Raw genomic sequence first — 19,865 nt, 5'->3', positions numbered from 1 at the left:
CCTGTGTGCCCAGGTCAGGCACGGGCAGCTGCTGAAGCAGCAGGAGAAGATGATCCACGACATGGAGCTGGCCATCGCCCGCAGAGAGACCATCTGCACCCAGGCCGAGGGGCAGCGCAAGACGGACAAGAAGCTGCTCACCCGGACGGACTTCCACCGCAAGCAGACAGAGCTGCGACGCACGATCAGGGACGTTCACAAGGTAGGGGAGCCGTGGTAGGTGAAGGCTCACGGGACACGGAACCTGACCTCAAGGCCCCACCGGCCTCCGGCCAAGCTCTTGCACGCGGGGCTCGGGCACGTTGCCTGACAGCTCTGTGCCTCGGCTTCCTCACCTGTGAAATGGGCACTCGTCTGGTGGAGTCGTCCAGAGGATCCCATGGAGGGTGCTGGAATAGCCCCCGTAGGTGTAAATCCTGCATAAGGACAGAGCAGCCCAAAATGAAAGGCTTGACCCAACTGCTCATTTGGGAGTTACTGGAGGCGGCAGAGTGGCCTTTTCTTGGTCCTTCTTGGCCGGTTCTCTCTGCCATGCCGGTCATTCGTGAGGTCCGTCCCTCTCCATCCCTGGGGCTCCCACACCTGCCCAGAACCCGCCCCCCGCCGCACCCGACTCCTCAGCCCCAGCAACAGGTGCGCTGTACCCAAGTCCTCCTGCCGCACACCATGCCCAGCAAGGCCTCTGGCGTTTGTGCCCAGAATGGCCCTTTTTCCTCCCTGCCAGCGCATCCCAGATTCTCCCCTGTCCCCGGCTAGACCCTGAGAGTCACCTGGTCACCTCTACTTTTTTCATCCACTGGACCCCACCAGCTGCTTCCTCTGGGAACCACCTCCAGCAGCCCGACCTCACAGGAATGGAGCCAGACCTCCCCCACTCCCACTCCCAGCCCCCCACCCTGCGAGGCCTTAGGTCCCGCCCAGGCATCTGATCCCAGCCTTGGCATGCAGCTGCTCAGCTGCCCCTGGGCCCTGGCAGATGGACCTCCTGCAAGAGAGGGGCCCCAGAACTGCTCAGGCCCCCATGTCTCTGCCCAAGCCATGGCTGCCTCTGGGGAGCAGTCTGCAGTGTGGGCTTACCCGCGCCCCGGCATCTCACTGGGACTCGCCCCTCCGGGTCCTGGTTCCCGAGGGGCAGGGACTCTCTCCATCCTCATGGGAACCCTCCCCAGAGTATATCCTTCTAGCCTGACTCTGTCCATTAAATAACCACATCCCGGCACGGTCCCGTGTGTCTCCCAGGCCACCGAGGAGTGCACCAAAGCCATCTCGGAACTGGAAGAAACGCAAAAGCACATGAGCAACTCCCTCCTGGAGAAGCAAGAGGAGCTGTCAAAGATGCAGTCCAGGACCAACGAGCTCGAGGCCAACCTGGGCCAGCTCCTGGCCCTCAAGCAACAGGTAGGCACGTCCCCCGAGCCAGCAGGGCCGCAAGAACCCGGGCGTGGAGTCTGCCCCTCGCAGCAGCCACTCTGCCCCCTCGGGCGCGCCTCCTCCCGACCCGCTTCGCCCAGGGATCACAGCGCTGCCAGCCGCTTTGGGATTCCTCGCTCATCTCGTCTTCTCTAACCATCTAATGACACCGCACATCCGTTGTGGGCCAGGCGCTGTCCTGGGTGCTAAGGCTACAGACCAGACCAGGACAGAGAATGATCCCTGCCCTCCTGACCGTCACATCTGAGGGGCAGAGGAACAGATGGTAAACACAATGAATGAGAGTTAGGTGGTGGTAAATACTCTGGGGAAAAAGCAGAGAAGGGACCTCAGGGTTGGATGGGGGGTCTGAGAAAACATTGGAGTCCAGACTTGAAGGGGGTGAGGGGGTGAGCTGCCGGCTGGGTAACGCAGGGCAGGAGACCACTCTAGGGGCAGCCAGAGAAGAGTGAGTGCGTGATCATGGCTTTGGGCTCTTCTCGGGGAGGCGGGAAGACAGGGGAGGGCTGGGGGCTGAGGAGTGGCTCGGGTCTTAGCAGGACCGCTCTGGCTCTGACGTTGGGTGTGTGGGATGGAAGGGTGGAGGGCGGACACCGGAGGCTGTTTGAGATGCCACATGGACCAGGGCAGTAGCCGTGAGGCTAGTGAGAAGCTGTCGGATTCTGCGTACAATTTCAGCCGCCCCCGTGGGCTTTCCTGCCAGATCGGATGCGGTGTGAGCAGAAGAGAGGGGCCAGCTGAGTCTGCCGGGTCCAAGCCTGATCAGCCCAGACAGGGGAGGTAGCGAAAAGTGTCCGCTCTGGGGGCGGGCACCTGGCAGCGTTAAAGGTCTCTCAGACGACGGGCGAAGGAAAAGGGTCTGAAAAGCGCACATCTGCCTCTTCTCCACGGTTTGGAGAATCTCTCTCCTTCACCCTTCTCCACCTGGCATTTCCTCGAGTCCTGACTTTGTGTGGGGGCAAGCCGGTGTCCTATTTTCAACCCGCCTAACCTGATGCGGGGCCTCTTGTCCCACCCAAGAACCTCTCGGAGCTGGTGGCCCTGCAGACGCGCCTCAAGCACCTCCAGGCGGTGAAGGACGGCAGGTACGTGTTCCTGTTCCGCTCCAAGCAGTCGCTGCTGGCCGAGCACAAGCGCTTGGACAACCGTCTGGCCGTCATCAGCACCATCCTCCACCACGTGAAGGACGAGTACCCCCAGTTCCAGGAGGCCCTGCTCAAGGTCAGCCAGATGATCGCCAGCAAGCTCGAGCCATCTGGGTCCTCCTAGAGAGCAGCCGGGACCTCCCCCCAGCCTGCTCCCATGGAAGACACCAGAATTTTGTGTATGATCAGGGACTTAGAACGTTCGTGTCACCGAAAGCCACGTCCACCCTCAGAGAGGTCCTTTAAGACGAATAGGCAGGCCAGCATGGCATGATTCTTTCAGCCACCAGCAATTTCCACTAAGGCCACCCCCACCCCCCACCCCCACTCCCGCTACGTTTCCGGTGGCATTTCAGAGGTGGGGTGTCTCCCACCCCGCGCTGGACTCGAGGTCCAAGCGGCGCCCGGGTTCGGGGAGCCTCCCGCCTCCGCCAGGCCTGCTCACCGTCATGGTCCAGGGCGCGGGGTGCAGCGGGGGCGCCCCACGGAGAGCGCGGGTGGGACGGGCGCCCCCAGGACGCACCTGCCCTGCGCCTTCCCAGCGGCCCCCGCCCTCAAAGGGCCTACGAAACAATTTCGCTTTCCAACTTTTCAGCGAAAAATAAAACTTTTTCTGAATATGGGGGAAAGGCCTATTTCTCCGGGAGCGCGTCGGAAACCGGCCCCGCCGGGCCCCCCACGGCGCCCTGTCACGTTGCGCAACAGCCGCTTTTATGGGCGCGATGACGCTTTCCCTTCCAGAACGGCTTCAGTTAACGGGCGACCCCGGGGGCCGCTCCCCTCTGTCCCCCGCAGGCGCGTCTCGCCAGGTGAGCGCCCCTCCCCTGCCCTCCTCCCCCCTCCCCCGCTGCGGGCCCGGTGGACGGCGCGAGCCGGGATCCGGACGCCCCGCCACCAGGGGGCGCGCGGCCGGAGACGCGCACCCTCGCCCAGGGCGCCTGCGCGGGCGGCCTGTCACGTGGCCCACCCCGCCCCCTCTGACGCGTGCCTCCGGGCGCCGGACCCCGGGTGGCCGCTGCGGGCGGGGCGCGCGTGCGCGGAGGTGAGCCGGGGTCGAGGGTGGGCCTCGTCGGGCGCGCGTGCGCGGAGGTGAGCGGGCGGGGGGCCGCAGGGGTCCCGGCGAGGGGCGGGGCGGGGGCGTCCGGCGGCTGCCCCCGAGACGAGAGACCCGGGGTTCCCGGCAGCCGTGACGCCCCAAGGGGGAGGGACCGATCGCTCGGCGGATTGAACCTCTCTGGTTCGCGGCTGGACAAGTGGAGCGTGTCGTGCGCGGGTCCGCGGGCGGCGGTGTCGACAGGGACCCCGGGGACTCCACGGTCTCATCCGCGCCCTCGGTGCTGGGCGAGGGGAGCCGTCTTGTCCCGTTGTGGGGAGGAAACCGAGGCACAGGGTGGGGACCCATGCCTCGCGCGCGTCAGGGCGGAGCTGGACTGCCACCCTGGCCTGGGGAGCAGCGGCTCCGATCCACTTCCCTGAAAGCGAGGTCACAGGGTCTCCTGGCCAGCAGCGCACTTGACCTCCCTGACCTTCAGTGTTTCCCCATTTGCCTAAACTGTCAGGCCCTCCGGCCGACTGTTCTTGTCAGTGGAGTGGAAACAGCGCGCGCGGCCGGGGGCGGGCCCCTCTGTGTCCCGGGCCCCCGCGCTTCTGAACTCGGGGTGGGGAGGTCCGTGGGCCCGGCCCGGCAGCTCCGGTCCCTACATCACCGTGATCACGAGATGTCATGTGTTCCTGGATGGGCAGGTGCAGCCGGGACGCTGTACAATAAAAAAAATAAGTATTTAGCTTTTGTCCCCGGTCCGTGGCACACAGACCCTGGGAATCTTGGCAGGGGCGGTGTGTTTTCTGTGCTAATAAAGTGACTGGTGGCTGGGGCCTCTGGACAGCTTCGGGGTTGGGCCTGGTCCCCAGAAGCACCCAGGCTGGGAACTCCCAGCCCCACCTCCCCTCCCCCAGCCCCCAGGAGCACTGAGGGGCTGGTGATTGACAATCGCCAAGGGCCAAGGATTTGAGTAATCGGTTCTCTGTAATGAAACCAAAACTCGGGGTTGAGAGAGCCTCTGAGCCGGTGAACACACTTTGGTGCTGGAGGGCGGGGACGCCCCATCCCGCGTCCTCTGGCTGCATCCTTTATAATAAACCGGTGGCGGTAAGCCAAGCTCTTCCCTAAGTGCTGTGAGTGGTTCTAGCCAATTCCCCACCGGAGGTGGGGGAGGGGTGAACCCTTGAGTCGATGGCTAGTTATTTAGACTTGGGGCTTGCGACTGGGGTCAGAAGGGGGACGGGCCTCCCGGGCTGAGGCCTTACCTGTGGGGTCCGCGCTGGCTCTAGGAATTCGGGCCAGAATCGGAACGAATCCTGGGAGACCCAGCTGGTGTCGAGGATTGGTTGGCGTGAGAACCCCCCCCCCCCCCCCCGCACACATTTGCTTCAAAGGTGCCGTGAATTAAAGCCGTGGCCCGCTGTGGCCGGAATGCCCCAGGGGACCTGTCTGTGGCTGTGACAGGCTCAGACTCCCCGGTGCGCGACGTGACTCCTTCCCAACCCTTGCGTGTTCCTGGCGGCCCGAGGGTGCGTGCATCTCACGAGCCTCCGCCACACGGAGCTGGCGTGCGTGGCCCCATCTGCTGCGTGGCCCCATCTGCTCCGCGGCCCCACTGCTTTCCGGCCCACAGCACGAGGGCAGGCTGCTCGGGGACACCCCTGCTGGCCAGCTTCGGCTCAGGTCCCCCACCCGCAACCCCAGCCCCTTGGCCTTGTGGAACCTTCCCTAGCCTGCACGGCAGTCCGGGATGCGTGGACCCTCGGCCCCTCCCCGGGCCTGACTCCCAAGAGGTCAGACTGGGTGCGGGGTGACCCTCCGGGCCGCCCCCGGCAGCCTCCCCAGTTTCTCTCAGACAGAAAGGACGCCCCTCGTGAAATCCTTGCACGTTCAGTCCCACGCTGATGTCTCACTCCTCGGAGGAGCCGGCCAACAACGTCCTTGTGAGATATTTAGAACGTACACATAAGCCGAGCGCAGGTAGCGATGCTCCACACGTAACCGCAGGGGCGGGGAGGGCGCCGCCACCTGCCAAGGCCTGGGGCCAGCCCTTGAGTGTCGCCCTCGGCTGCAGTGCCCGAGACCGCTTACCGGGCTGGAGCCGCCTCCCGGTCGGCAGAGGAGGGACAGAGGGACGGTGGCGGGTCCCCCTGAGGACGCGTCCACTTCTAGCGCATCTGCCAGAACTTAGCAGCTCGGCCACAGTCCGTGCACAAGCAGAGTTTACTCTCTGCGCCGCGTTGTAACTTCTTGTTCCGTTTGTCAGCTTACCGCCCGGGTCTTTGTGTGTCATTAAGCCTTTTTTTTTTTTTTTTAATGTTTATTTATTTATTTTGAGAGAGAGAGAGAGAGAGAGAGAGAGACTGAGCAGGGGAGGGGCAGAGAAAGAGGGAGTGAGAGAATCCCAAGCACGTTCCAGGCTCTCAGCAGGGCTCGAGCCTGACGCAGGGCTCGAACTCATGAACCGTGAGATCATGACGTGCGGCCAAACAGCGCAACCCACTGAGCCACCCAAGTGCCCCTCGTTAAACCGTTTTTTCGTACATCTTCAGTGCGTTTCACGGTACAGGGTATTCTGCAATCCCCTCTTCGGGGCTTTTCTCTGCTTTTCCAGTTCCCTCCCTTGCCGTCTTTCCAAACAGTGCCAGGAGCTTGTCTACCCTCGCCCGCCCCGCTTTCTCCGCACACCTCACCCTGTGCGCTGCTGGGCCAGCCGCGGGTCCACGTCTGGAAATTGGCCTGAGTCCCCTGAGGCCCCCTCCCTCCGCCTTCCCTGCTGAGCCCGGCCCTTCTCTCAGCAGGGCCTCCAGGACCCAACCCGCTGCCTGCAGGTGCCACCGACCATGGACGCGAGGTGGCCGCTGTGCTGCCGCCCCCTGCTGGGGGCCTACATCCTCGTGTCCCTGGCCACCGCTGCCCTCCTGGGGCACGTCCTGCTCCATGATTTCTTGCTGGTCCCCCAAGAGCAGCGTGGCTTCTCCCAAGTAGCTGAGGGGCTTTATCGAGCTCGCCAGCAGGGAGCCGGCCACCCAGGCCCCCAGGCCCCCCCAGGCCACCACGGCAGTCCCAGAGCAGCTCCCACGCGGTGCGACGTGCCCCCCAACAGCCGCTTCGACTGCGCCCCGGACAAGGCCATCACCCAGGAGCAGTGTGAAGCCCGGGGCTGCTGCTACGTGCCTGCCGGGCAGTGGCCTCGGGTCCCCCGCATGGGACAGCCCTGGTGCTTCTTCCCACCCAGCTACCCGAGTTACAAGCTGCACAACCTGACCACCACGGAGACAGGCTACACGGCCACCCTGACCCGCGCCACCCCAACCTTCTTCCCCAAGGACATCTTGACCTTACGCCTGGACGTGCTGCTGGAGACTGAGAGTCGACTCCACTTCACGGTGGGCGGGGCCCCACGGGGCAGAGAAAACGTGGGTGGGCATCGGGTGAAGATGAATGGGTCTGCCGGACGTGTGTTTAGGGGGCAGATGCGTTTTGTGCCTTCACGGGGAGTCCCGGCGTGAGCAGACAGTGCCTACACTCAGGGAGCAGCGGCCACTAAGACAGCAATTGGAAGGTTCTAGAACATGCTCTAGAGGGCAGGGCTCAGGGCACAGTGGAGGGAAGGTGGGTCTCCCCCAGGAAGTGACATCCCACCTGGGACCTGAAGTCCTGCAAGGGTCCGCAAGGGGAAAGGTGGAGAGGGAAGAAGGGGAATGTTCCGGGCAGTGGGCGGTGGGATCTGATGATCGTCTGCCCCCTGAGGTCAGGACCTTTTGTCTGATTTATTCCCTGCTGACTCCCAGTGCCTGGAACAGTGTCTGGCACATAGCAGGTGCCCAGCAGAAACCTGAGGACTGAATGGACATGTGGAGGCCAAGCTGAGACAGCCTGTAACACACAATTCATAATTAGCAAAGTGATTTATAACAGCCAACATCTACCCAGTGATTACTACTGTGCGCCGAACAGAGTGGAGCTGGGCGCCCTCAATTCTATTCTCACCCACCCCGTGATGGGCGTGTGGGGTGCCAGCTTCAGCAAATAAAAATACAGGATGCCAGGAAATCTGAATTCCAGAAAACCGAGCAATGAGTTTATTTTTTCAGTGTGTGTCTCATGCACTATCTGAGACGTACTAAAAAAAACCTTCAGACTGACTGCGCGTTCTGTGTTTTGCCTGGCGACCCACGTGAGGCGTTCCCCGGGTTCTGTAGATGACCAAACTGCCCACGCTCACCTGCTGTGCACGGCCACACTGGGCCTGGCATTGGGTCCCCGCTCTCCTGGAGGGTGAGGAAGGTGGGGAAGGTGTGCAGGGGAGGCCCCCGGCCCGCAGAGGGCCTCACGGCACGCCATCTGACTTCTAGATCAAAGATCCCGCCAACAGGCGCTACGAGGTGCCCTTGGAGACCCCGCGTGTCCGCAGCCGGGCCTCATCCACACTTTACAGCGTGGACCTCCAGGAGGAGCCCTTCGGGGTGGTCGTGCGCCGGAAGCTGGACGGCCGGGTGCTGTGAGTGCGGTCTCCGTGCCCCCAGGGAGTGCCAGCCGGGGGCGGTCTCCTCCAGGGGGCATCTGGCAGGGACTCCACCATATACAGCGATCCTGCCCAAATGTCACAAGTGCAGAGGCTGAGAAAGCTCGGTGGGTCGGGTGTGAAATGACACCTCTCCCCCCGGGGAGCATCTCCTCGGACCCGCTTTGTTTACGTTATGTTATTTACGATCAGATGCTGTGTATCACTCACGGCAGGGCAGGCGCAGTAACCGTGAACCCCGCCAATCCCAGCAACACAGAAGTAGGTGCCGTTACGGCCCCCGCTTTACGGATGGGGAAACTGAGGCACAGGGAGGTGAGGTGGCTTGCTGGCAGGCGACGGAGCCAGGGCCCCAGCTTCCGTGCTGTTTCCAGTCCCTCCGGGGCTCGTGTCCCCCTGAGATCTTAGGTTTGTCCGACTCGTTGCTGTGGTCTGTCCGCCACGGAGCCGTTCCCGTTCCAGAAGCTCACTCCTGGGCTTCCAGCTCCCACAGTGGTTCCCACCCACAGCAGATGCTCTCAGGCTGTGTCGGGAGAATCAGGGCATCTGGTTGGTCATGCCCTTGCCCCTGGGAGACGCGTCACCTCCGCCGCCCCCATCGTGACCGGGGATTGGACGCACCCAGGCATCTCAGAATCCACTTTCAGACTCCGGTGCCACCGCTGTGACTCCCAGAGCCCGACACCTCCCCTCGCACAGTGGACCCGCACAGCCACGGGGCCGGGGCAGCAGACCTGCCCACGCCCCCCGTCTGCCCTGACGGATTTAAGCATGCACACTTTCACGTGACCGCCACGTAAATATGTGCCCAGAGCGGACAAGCCTCCCCTTTGTCACTGAACTCAGTTACGGGCTCGGGGATGAGGTAACTTGGACCTACCTTGGTCTTAAGGGAACTCTGAAATACAGTTTTTTTCTTCTTTTTTTTTTTTTTTTTTTTTTTGCCCACTCTTGGCTGTGCATTATCGACCTGCTCCCAGGGCTGACACAGTGGGAAGAAGCAGTGAATGAGTGCAAGTACAATGTCAGGAATAACAGAGCTAAGAAGGTTCTAGAGATGAGCTGTGCAGATGCAGAGGAGAGGGTTGGCTCTGTCGGGGGGAGCTACAGAAGGCCTCTCTAGGAAGCTGACCTTTGAGCAGAGATCTGAGAGAAGTTTTCTAAAGCCTGTAATCAGAGTTTGGTCTTGAAAACACACACACACACACACACACACACACACACACACACTCGTAAGTCTTGCCCAGGGGCAGGCAGGGTGCAGTGGGAGATCTTCCCAGGAAATCAGCGATAGTACGTCCTCTGTGCCCTGTCTGTGGTTCTTGCCTTGCCCTTGACCCTATGCAACCTCAGGGCACCCTGGCCACCCCTGGGTGGACGGACAGCTCCATGGGCTCTGGAGCTGGGCTGGGCTGGGCAGGCCTTGGCCAGAGTCTGGGAGCAGCATGGCCCTTGCAGAAAGAGCTCGGGGCAAGTCCTAGCGCTAGCCAAGTTCGAGCCGCTCCTGTCCAGCACCTGCTTGCGGCCAGGCCTTATGGGGCACTCCACTTCTGGATGCCCGCCTGGGGGCAGTGTGGACATAGCCAGGTAGCTGGGTGTGCTGGATGTGCTCTGTGAGCTCTCCACACCTGGTCAGGTCCCCAGGGTCGCCGGGCCTCGCATGGCCACGTCTGCCCCGGGTCAGTGAGTCACCGAGGTGACCAGGCCACTCTGGCCCTCCTCGGGGGGATACCAGGGCCCAGGGGTCTCTCTGGGAGGGCCCACCTGGGGTTCATCTGGCTGTCTGGGCATTTCCTGGCAGGCTGAACACGACGGTGGCCCCCCTGTTCTTTGCTGACCAGTTTCTGCAGCTGTCTACCTCTCTGCCGTCCCAGCACATCACGGGCCTGGCCGAGCATCTCGGCTCCCTGATGCTTAGCACCAACTGGACCAAGATCACCCTGTGGAACCGGGACATCGCCCCCGAGGTACAAGGGGCAGTGAAGACGGGGGGAGCGGGGCAGCCATGTGGGTGAGGCTGCTAAAGTGTGCGTCCACGTGCCCAGCCCAACGTGAACCTGTACGGGTCCCACCCCTTCTACCTGGTGCTGGAGGACGGCGGCCTGGCTCACGGGGTCTTCCTGCTGAACAGCAATGCCATGGGTAAGCGGGTGGGCGGCCACCCCCAGCCGGCATCCTGTCCCCGTGTCCCACGGCCAATCGTCCTTCGGAGCTCCCAGGCCAGGGGCTGCCCCGGGTGTGGCCGCGTCCCCTTCCTCCACGGAGGGACCTGCCCGACAGGCTGGAGGTAGAGGACTGGGGCCATGGGGGGGTTGGGGCTTGTGCGTCCCCCCAAGAAGTGACTCCAGTGGGCTGTGGCCTCTGCCAGCTCTGCCCTGAGGTGCCCCCAAGGTGGACTCTGAGGCCCCTGATCTGAGCGGAGGCCAGAGAGGGGAGTCCTGGGGTCTGGCGGCTCAGCATTTCCCTCCCCAGACACCAAGCAGGCTGTAGACTGGCGGCGTGGGGGCAGTATGGGGCGCAGGGATCTGTCCCTGAGCCCCAGGGCTGCTTCCCCCAGATGTGGTCCTGCAGCCGAGCCCGGCCCTCAGCTGGCGGTCCACGGGTGGGATCCTGGACACGTACGTCTTCCTGGGCCCTGAGCCCAAGAGCGTGGTGCGGCAGTACCTGGAAGTCGTGGGTAGGCTGGTCCCCCAGCCCTGCGCTGCCCCCTCGTCTCCCCCACCCCTCCCTCCCCCCTCCCCCGCCCCTCCCACCCCCTTCCCCTCCCCCTGCCCACGCGCTCACAGAGCTGCCCTGCCCGCAGGCTCCCCGTTCATGCCGCCCTACTGGGGCCTGGGGCTCCACCTCTGCCGCTGGGGCTACACCTCCACGGCCGTCACCCGCCAGGTGGTGGAGAACATGACCAGGGCCGACTTCCCCCTGGTGAGCGCTGGGCGGCCCGGGGCGGGTGTGCGTGGGGGGGCTGGGCCGGGACTCCGTCCCTGTGCTGTGGCCACAGGACACTCAGTGGAATGACCTGGATTACATGGACGCGAGGAGAGACTTCACTTTCAACAAGGACGGCTTCGGGGACTTCCCAGCCATGGTGCAGGAGCTCCACCGGAGCGGCCGGCACTATGTGATGATCGTAGTGAGTCCCCCGCCGTCCCCGTCCCCTGCCGCGCGAGCTGTTAGGGAAGGGAGGCCCTGTGCCTCCTCCCCCAGACGGCAGCTTCCTCGTGGTGCCTGCGGGGCTCTGAGGGTCCTTGCTATCGACCGGGATATCGACCTGGGCTCTGCTGTCCTGTGACGTCCAGCTTAAGGCCTCCTGGAAGCATCGTGTGCCGCTTAGGGTCCTTTTGGTTGCAGGTTACGTGAGCGGCTTAAAGCAAGGGGTGGGGGGTGCCCTCGGCTGACGCCCCCCGGGACTGGGAGGGCCGGGGCGGGCTCGGACGCCCAAGAAACCAGAGCCACAGAGGCTCCGAGGGTCTCCCGGCCCCGTCTCCACTTAAGTCAGTTCTGCGTCACAGGACGGAGGGCAGGGCTCTGAGTGGCCCAGCACAAGGACACCCTCCCTGGGCCGGTGCAGCCAGGGGAGCGGGGGGCAGTGCCCAGCCATGTGGCCAGAGGACATGGGGAGGGGGCGCCGAGGCTGAGTGGTTGCCATAGTGGACACGCCACAGGGGAGGAAACCTGTCTGCTGAGAGGTTAAGAACCGTGCTGATGTCGGCCGTTTCCATGACCTCGGCCCCTCGGAGGGCAGCCAGCATCCGCGGCCACTCAGAGCCCGGAGGGCAGAGGCAGGCCTTTTACTCAGGAAATCGGCGTTCGTGGTAGAACACTGGGGAGACTCTCGAACTTGTGAAGCAGAGCTCAGGCCCGCGTCCAGGTGTGCCCACTCCCGGCACGTGAGCTTGTGCACACAGGGTGTGCTGAACACACACACGCGAGGCCCTCTCCGGCCTCTGTCCTCCGTCAACACTGCCTGGAGAGCGTTCTCCCATCTTCCCAGCAGTGGGTGCCTGGCTTTGGAGCACTCCTCCTCCTCCTGACGGGGTCCCCCCACTCCCTCCAGGATCCTGCCATCAGCAGCTCCAGCCCTCCTGGCAGCTACCGACCTTATGACGAGGGTCTGCGGAGGAAGGTTTTCATCACCAATGACACTGGGCAGCCACTGATCGGGAAGGTAGGGTGGGGGCCTGGGTGCATGGCGGGGGGAGGGGTGGAAAGGGCAGAAAACGGGAGTCCCCAGCTGGTGGGGACAGGAAGGCGTTCAGGAAGAGGACGGGATTTAAGAAATCATCATGTTGTCCGACGGGACAGAGTGTGTGGGGGTCACGGCTGGAGGTGACGGTGGCCCCTGACAAGGGATGCCGCCTCGAATCCTTCCACTGGGGGCGTGGAAGGGCCCAGCCCGGGCACAGGCGCCCTCCTTGTCCTCCAGCCCCTGGGGGCTTCCCAGGCCCTTCCACGGGGTGCCCGGCACAGTCCCAAACTCCCAGTTCCAGGGTGTGCCCAGAACCAACAGGAAGGGGGTCCCAGCTGCGGGGAGGCCGGGGAGGCTCCCAGGAGTACAGTCATTTGAGACTCGGTTCTGGGGCCTGTGTCTGAAAGGGAGGTCTCAGTAGAGTCCCACGGCCCCTACCACCGATGACCCTCCCCCCACGTAGCCCTTCACCCCCAGGCTGGTGAGCGAGGCTGGAGCTCTGGGGGGCCCGGTCTCCCCTCTGGCCTTTCCTCCAGGTGTGGCCCGGATTGACCGCCTTCCCCGACTTCACCAGCCCCGAGGCCCTTGACTGGTGGCAAGACATGGTGGCTGAGTTCCACGCCCAGGTGCCTTTCGACGGCATGTGGATCGTAAGTGTCCCGTGGGCTGTGGGACCGGCCCAGCCTCTGCCCGGGGCAGGGCGCCCACCTCCGGGGCCTGTCTTGCAGGATATGAACGAGCCATCCAACTTCGTCAAGGGCTCTGTGGACGGCTGCCCCGACAGTGACCTGGAGAACCCGCCCTACGTGCCAGGCGAGCTCCCCCTCCTGCCAGCCCTCACCCGCCGGCCCCCTGGCCCCAGCTGCCTGAGGCTCAGATCAGGGCTTTTGCTTCTCTGGTTTGGGAAGACTCAGAGCTGTCCTTTCTGAGGAGCCGATGGGCACGGCCACCCGGGAAAGGGGAGGGCAAGACCAGGAGGAAGGTCAGTCTGGGGAGACATGAGCCAGGCAGCGTGGACCAGCACACCTGCCACTGAGGCGTGACCCTCCAGAGGGAAGGCATTGCGGGCTTAGGGATGGGAACAGGGAAGGACTTGAAACGGGTCAAGAGCAGGCGGGGGGTGACGTCTGCGGTCTGCCGGCCTCTGTGTCCACCTCGTCCCCATCTGTGGAACAGAGGAGATGATACAGGGACACACCCCGAGTTCCGAGGGCACTCCGGGCTGGGGGTGGGGGGGCACCGGCCGGCACGGACGGGAACGGCCTCCTTCTCTTCCAGGGGTGGTTGGCGGGACCCTGCGGGCAGCCACCATCTGTGCCTCCAGCCACCAGTTCCTCTCCACGCATTACAACCTGCACAACCTGTACGGCCTGACAGAAGCCCTTGCCTCCCACAGGTGAGGGGCCCGCTTGGCGCTGTGCGGGGCGGGGGCGTCAGAGGGAGGGCCGGCGGTGACCGCGCACAGACTCCCAGGGGGAGCCGGGAGGGACGGCCGTCCTCCTCCCTGTGACACGGCTCATCATCCAGGGTGGTCTGGTGGCTCGGACAGAGCCTCCCCTCCCTCCTCCTGGCCTCGGCCCTCGGGGCTGCTTGCTCTCGGCCCTGCCGCCCTGCTGCCCCTCCGGGCGCCAGGCCACTGCTCGGTCTCGCTGCCCCGCTCAGGGCCCTGGTCAAGGCTCGGGGGACGCGCCCCTTCGTGATCTCCCGCTCGACCTTCGCGGGCCACGGCCGATACGCCGGCCACTGGACAGGGGACGTGTGGAGCAGCTGGGAGCAGCTGTCGTACTCTGTGCCAGGTGAGAGCGCCTGTCAGGAGGGCGGCTCGGAGAGGGGGGCCGTGGGCCCAGACCGGAGCGCCCGGCTCGGCTCAGCTCAGGGAGATGCCACTGCCACGCCACGGGGCCCCGCCACTGACTCACCTGGGGCCCCTGTGCACCTGCGCGGGTCGGCTCACCTGTGGCGCCACGCTGGTGGGCGGCGATGGGCTTTCCAGAAGTTCCCGATTTGCCCCAGCCGCTGCCTGCAAAGCAGTCAGATCCCGTCCTCTCGTGGTGTCCCTTCTGGCGACCGCATCCTGTCGGAGCCCAGCCTGCAGGCGCCGTCCACCCCCCACCCCCACCCCCACCCCTCTGCAGAGAGGCACTTCGACTTGAGTTGTCAAGAGCTCTGATGCTGTGACGCGCGTTAGGCAGACAGGGCTCGGGAGCTCTGGGGAAGGGGCTGGGGTGGCCTCCCAGGGTCACCACGTGGGCAGCTGAGGGGAGCCTCCGCCTGCAGCCTGCAAGCCTCCTGATAGCACTTTCGGCAGTGGCAGGACCACGCGCAGACCCTCGGGCCGTGGGGAAGCGCTGGTGGGCGAGCTCTGGGGCAGGAGTCCATTCCTCCTTCCGGAAGCCGCTCTGCCACAGGTGCCGCGGGCTCTGACCTCGCCCTAGGGCAGGTGCGCCCGCCAGCGCTGCAGGCCTATCTCTGAAGCCCCCTCGAGCGGCAGGTCCCTGGGCGACCCTCGGTGCGCGCCGATCATGACCGGCAGAGGTCATGCGGGCCCCTGACCTGCCGCAGCCCAGACAGGTGTCCCCCACGGCCTCGGGCTGGGTACGGTCCTGCCCATCGGCTCCTGGCCGCCCAGGAGACACTGAGGAGAGGGATGGCCCGGCACAGCCTGGCCCTGCTGAACAGTGGTGGGGCGGGCCGTGGCCGACGTGGCCTGGAACCCACCCGACCCTTCAGCAGCCGTGGGGGCTCACCGTGCCCGCCGGAGCACAGCACCCCACGCTGGCGCGGAAGGCAGCGGTCCTGGAGGCTAGCGGTCTGAATGATGGTGTCGGAGGAGCCGTGCTTGGAGCCCCGGGGCGACTCCTTCCCGCTTCCCCCAGTTTCTGGGGGTTGCCCGCTGTCCTCGTGTCCTTGGCTCGGGGCTGCGTCACTGGTCTCTGCCCGTGTGTTCGCTCGGCCGTCCCCTCCGTGTGTGTCGTCAGTCTGGGTTTTCCTCTTACGTGGTCACCAGGCCTACTGGATCAGGACCCGCTCTGTGACCTCACCTTAACCGTGTCTGCAGACACCCTCTTTTTTTTTTTTTTAATGTTTATTTTTGAGAGAGACAGAGCATGAGTGGGGGAGGGGCAGAGAGAGAGGGAGACACAGAATCCAAAGCAGGCTCAAGGCTCCTAGCTGTCAGCACAGAGCCCGACGCGGGGCTCGAACTCACGAACCGCGAGATCATGACCTGAGCCAAAGTCGGACGCTTAACCGACAGAAGGTGCCCCTGCAGAGACCCTTTCCAAATAAGGTCACATCACAAGTACAAAGGGTTAGGACTCCCACATACTTTTTAGGGGGCGGGGGGGGGGCACAATTCAACCCTGAGAGCTGCTTTGCTCGGCTGACCCAGGTGTCAGGAAGCAGTCAGTCCGCAAAGCAGGCTCTTGGGACCCCCAGTGGGAGACACCAGGGCCAGCGCGGTACTGACCGCCGGGCCGGGGCCGGTGGCTACAACGTCTGCTCCCCAGAGGGGCGGGCGGTCCGCGGCCCAGGTGGACCTACTCCGGCAGCCTGAGCCCCAGCCCGACCCCGCCCTCCCAGAAATCCTGCTCTTCAACCTGCTGGGGGTGCCGCTGGTCGGGGCCGATGTGTGCGGCTTCCTGGGCAACACGTCGGAGGAGCTGTGTGTCCGCTGGACCCAGCTGGGGGCCTTCTACCCGTTCATGCGGAACCACAACGACCTCCACAGCCTGGTAGGGGCGCGGGCCGGGTGGGCGGGGGTCTGCCCCCGGGGTCCCGCTGTGGACGCGGCCGCACCGGCAGTGAGAGCGGAGCCGGTCTCCCGCCGCGGCGGGGAGGGCGGCGGTGACCTCGCGGTGCTCCCGCGGCCCCTCTGCAGCCTCAGGAGCCGTACAGGTTCAGCGAGACGGCGCAGGGAGCCATGAGGAAGGCCCTCGCCCTGCGCTACAGGCTGCTGCCCCACCTGTACACGCTGTTCCACCGGGCCCACGTGGGGGGCGAGACCGTGGCCCGGCCCCTCTTCCTGGAGTGAGTGCCCGCGTCGGGGAGCGAGGGCCCAGGGGCAGCCCCGTCCTGCCGCAGGGGGTGTCCCGGGGCCTCCCTGCTGGGGTGGGAGGGGGGCCCTGTGCATGCCGCTCCCTCCCCCCATGAGAGTGCAGCTCAGGGCTGGGGGCCTTCTGGGCAGAACCCCCAGTCCAGACCAGGCCAACCGGGGGGTAACGAGGTACAAAACCATCCCGATCGAATGAAGGAGACCCAACTGACATCCCCCAAGTGGGACTCAGATACGTAAAAAGGTGGCGTGCAGTTGATTAAATGCCACCTGTAATCAGTCAGTGGACTAAACGAGTCCCAGGTAGTAAAAATCTGTTCCTTGTTGGCAAAAATCATCTTCTCCCCCTCTGGCTACAAGCGTAAATTTCGGATGGATTACAGGCTTAAGTGTCGAAAGGAAGCTATAGAAAGTTCCACAGGAAAACAGGTGCTCTGGCAGGAGAGGGCTCTGAGAGCATCAAAGGCAAAAGGCAAGGGGGAGAGGGTTTAACAGAGGGAAACAGAGGCAACGCTCCCGTGGACAGAAACAGAGAACGTCAGCACATGCCCCGCTGTGGGATCGCGGAGGCAGGTCACACAAGATGCCTATCTTCTCACGTAAAGAAAAGAAAAAAAAAAAAAAAAATTTGCCGGAAAGGCCACAGGGGGGGGGGGTTCCCACCCCCCCCCCCGGCCCCCCCCCCCCCCCCCCCCCCCCCCCCGCCAAGCTCGGGCGGCGGGAACCGGCTCCCGGGGCTTCCCCGAGGCCCCTTGAACACGCCGACCTCAGAGGTCACCAGGCCCACGAGCCCACCCCTCCCGTGTGAAGGTTCCCCGAGGACCCCCGCACCTGGGCCGTGGACCGCCAGCTCCTGTGGGGAGCAGCTCTGCTCATCACCCCAGTGCTCGAGGCCGGGAAGGTTGAAGTGACCGGTTACTTCCCCGCTGGCACATGGTACGACCTGCAGACGGTGAGTCCTGCGGGCCCTCGAGGGGTCCCTCCCCCCTGCCACGTGTGGGCCACGTGGGGAAGGGAGCTCGCTTGTGGCCCTTGCGTGGATCTTCCCACGCGGTCCTTGCAGTGACCCATTTTCCAGATGAGGAAACTGAGGCCCAAGTGGGTAGCTCCCCAGGACTCCAATTCTCCCAAAGTCCTGCTGCGCCCCAAGCCCTGGGTCAGGGCCTCTGTCCCAACGACCTGTCTGGGCTGGGCCTGCTGGGCCCCGCACGGAGCCTGAGGCTCCCACTCCTGGTGACGTGACGCCGCCCTCCAGGTGCCAGCAGAGGCCCTCGGCAGCCTCCCGCCTCCGCCTCCCGCACCCGTCACGCCTGCCATCCACAGCAGGGGACAGTGGGTGACACTGCCGGCCCCACTGGACACCATCAACCTCCACCTCCGGGCCGGGCACATCATCCCCCTGCAGGTACCCGGGCCAGCCACCTGAGCCTGTCTGTCCAGTGGAGGGTCCGTCCCCAAAGCCCCGGGCAGAGACGACGGCGCGTGAGGGTTGAGGATGCACAGATCCGCGGCCGTGCCAGGCGGAGGGGCACCTGCTCCGTTGGCTCTTTTTAGGAAACGGTCTGCAAACGTGCGTGGGCCTCTCACGTCCTCCAGGGTGTCTGCCTCGGCCGGAGTGCCCGCCACGGGTGTCCGAACCCCTCGGCCGTGGCCTGTCCTCCGGGTCCCGGCTTCCTGCAGCACGGAGCCGTCCCAGCCCAGTGTCCCTCCTGTCCCCGCTCTGGAGGCCTCCGCCAGGCTTGAGAAGGTGACAGGTGCCACCCGCTTTTCCAGGGCCTTGGCCTCACAACCACGGAGTCCCGAAAGCAGCCCATGGCCCTGGTCGCAGCCCTGACCACGAACGGGGAGGCCCGAGGAGAGCTGTTCTGGGACGACGGAGAGAGCCTGGAGACGTTCGAGCGTGGGGCCTACACACAGGTCGTCTTCCTTGCCAAGAATGTGAGTGTCGGGACCCGCCCGGGGCCGGGGGGTCCCCGGGGCCCCCTGTCCCTGTCCCTGTCCCAGCTAAGTGAAGCGAGCAGGGCCCGGGCGCTGGCCGCCCTGACCGCGGTCCCCATGCACCTGCCGGCATCTGGGTGTGCGCGGGGCCCATCCCACAGATCTTTCCGGGCCCTCTGCTGACCATTTCCACCTCTCCCCTTGGCCAGAACACCGTTGTGAATGAGGTGGTGCATGTGACCAGTGAGGGGGCCAGCCTGCAACTGAGGAAGGCCACCGTCCTGGGGGTGGCCACAGCCCCCAAGCAGGTCCTCTCCAATGGCGTTCCTGTCTCCAACTTCACCTACAGCCCTGACACGAAGGCAAGAGCCCCGCAGATGGGGCCAGAGGGCTTGTCCCCAAGGATGGCAGGGGCGGGGGGAGGTACCAAGGACCCTGGGGACCCGGTGCCGGCCAGCCGGGCCGTACGAGGGCAAAAGGACCTTGGTCCCCAGGGAAGGACAGGCCCCCTTGCAGCTTGGGCCTTTCCTCTGCCTGTGTCCACACCGATGGTGACACATGGGCCATGCTGAAAGCACTCAGCCAGCGAGGAACAGAGCCAGAAGCCTCCAGGGGCTGGGGCAGACCCCGAGGGCACCACCCGCCCAGGCCCAGGCTCCTGTCTGCCGAGCACTCGGGCCTCACCTCTGTCGACAACGGTTTGGTGGTCACGTTTTTTCTCTTTTTGCAGACCCTGGACATCCCTGTCTCACTGACGATGGGAGAACAGTTTGTCATCAGCTGGTCTTAACCAGGGGCCGGTGGTGCGTTGATCCTTTACAGGAAAAGACGGGACTTCGCAGCGACCCCAGCACCCGTGCTCTTAGTCAAGATGTGGGGGGCGGGGCTCAGGGTCGGAAGCAGTTGGCCCACGTCTCACGGCCGACGTCCCTCCAATGCCCAGATCTGCCTGTGTCTACCTCCCGGGCCCCAGGGCTCTGGGCCAGCAGCACGCCTGTTTGCCTTGTGTTTGCAATGCTCTCCTGGAACGTTTACCTCCCCGCAGCCTGTCACCGGAACGTGTATAATGTCATTCACCGCCTGCCCAGGACGGCAGAAGTGTGCTCGGGGTGAGGACGCTGTCCCTGCACCCCGAGGTCACGCCAGATGAAAGGACAGAGCTGCGTGGCCACTGTGGACTGCCGTCTGGGCAACCGTGCCCCGGCAGCCAGTGGGGCTGCCCTTCGGCAGGAGGGAGGCCACGGGGCCTCCAGAAGATTCGCAGGACCCAGGGAAACCCTCACTCCAAAGTGCAATTGTGTTTAATAAAAGGGGCATTGCAATCAAGCTTCTGCTGGTCCTTCTGGGGTTCAGGGCGGGGAGGATGTGTCCCAGGGCTGCGCCACTCCATCCTTGAGGGCCCCCTGGCGCTCCCGGGTGGGGCGGGCAGGCCTCGCGCTCTGAAGGCAGCATGGCCCGCCCGGCCGGGCCTGGCATCGGAGGCAAGTGGCGGGAGATGTGCCCCCACGCCCCACCCCAGACAACCGCTGGTCTGCTTGCGG

The 19,865-nt window shown here is 64.6% G+C and overlaps 2 protein-coding genes across 4 annotated transcripts in view; both read left to right on the top strand.

Annotated features, from left to right (window-relative positions):
* CCDC40 (coiled-coil domain containing 40) overlaps window positions 1–3,194 on the top strand; it is a 41,925-nt gene extending 38,731 nt beyond the window's left edge. Inside the window, exons 18-20 of the mRNA XM_049635545.1 lie at window positions 14–202; window positions 1,240–1,398; window positions 2,452–3,194. Coding sequence (XP_049491502.1) covers window positions 14–202; window positions 1,240–1,398; window positions 2,452–2,700 — 597 coding nt within the window. The 3' untranslated portion in view covers window positions 2,701–3,194. The remainder of the gene's footprint in view (window positions 1–13; window positions 203–1,239; window positions 1,399–2,451) is intronic.
* Window positions 3,195–3,526: 332 nt separating this feature from the next.
* GAA (alpha glucosidase) lies at window positions 3,527–19,650 on the top strand. 3 transcript variants are annotated; one of them, XM_049635547.1, is made up of 20 exons: window positions 3,527–3,618; window positions 6,420–7,007; window positions 7,977–8,122; window positions 9,948–10,113; window positions 10,192–10,288; window positions 10,704–10,823; window positions 10,950–11,068; window positions 11,145–11,276; window positions 12,201–12,311; window positions 12,869–12,982; window positions 13,061–13,145; window positions 13,611–13,728; window positions 13,995–14,128; window positions 15,915–16,066; window positions 16,213–16,361; window positions 17,197–17,338; window positions 17,642–17,791; window positions 18,160–18,324; window positions 18,534–18,686; window positions 19,055–19,650. In XM_049635547.1, exons 2-20 carry the CDS (start codon window positions 6,462–6,464, stop codon window positions 19,112–19,114), a joined length of 2,859 nt encoding a protein of 952 aa, XP_049491504.1. In that variant the 5' UTR covers window positions 3,527–3,618; window positions 6,420–6,461; the 3' UTR covers window positions 19,115–19,650. The 3 variants fall into 3 exon arrangements, with proteins under 3 accessions (XP_049491504.1, XP_049491505.1, XP_049491506.1); XM_049635548.1 differs by having other exon boundaries at window positions 3,535–3,618; window positions 6,417–7,007; XM_049635549.1 differs by lacking the exon at window positions 3,527–3,618 and adding an exon at window positions 3,627–3,665.
* Window positions 19,651–19,865: the final 215 nt, after the last annotated feature.

This window comes from Panthera uncia, chromosome E1 (assembly GCF_023721935.1).
Source record: "Panthera uncia isolate 11264 chromosome E1, Puncia_PCG_1.0, whole genome shotgun sequence".
Lineage (NCBI taxonomy): Eukaryota > Metazoa > Chordata > Mammalia > Carnivora > Felidae > Panthera > Panthera uncia.
This window is presented reverse-complemented; position numbering and strand designations above follow the sequence as displayed.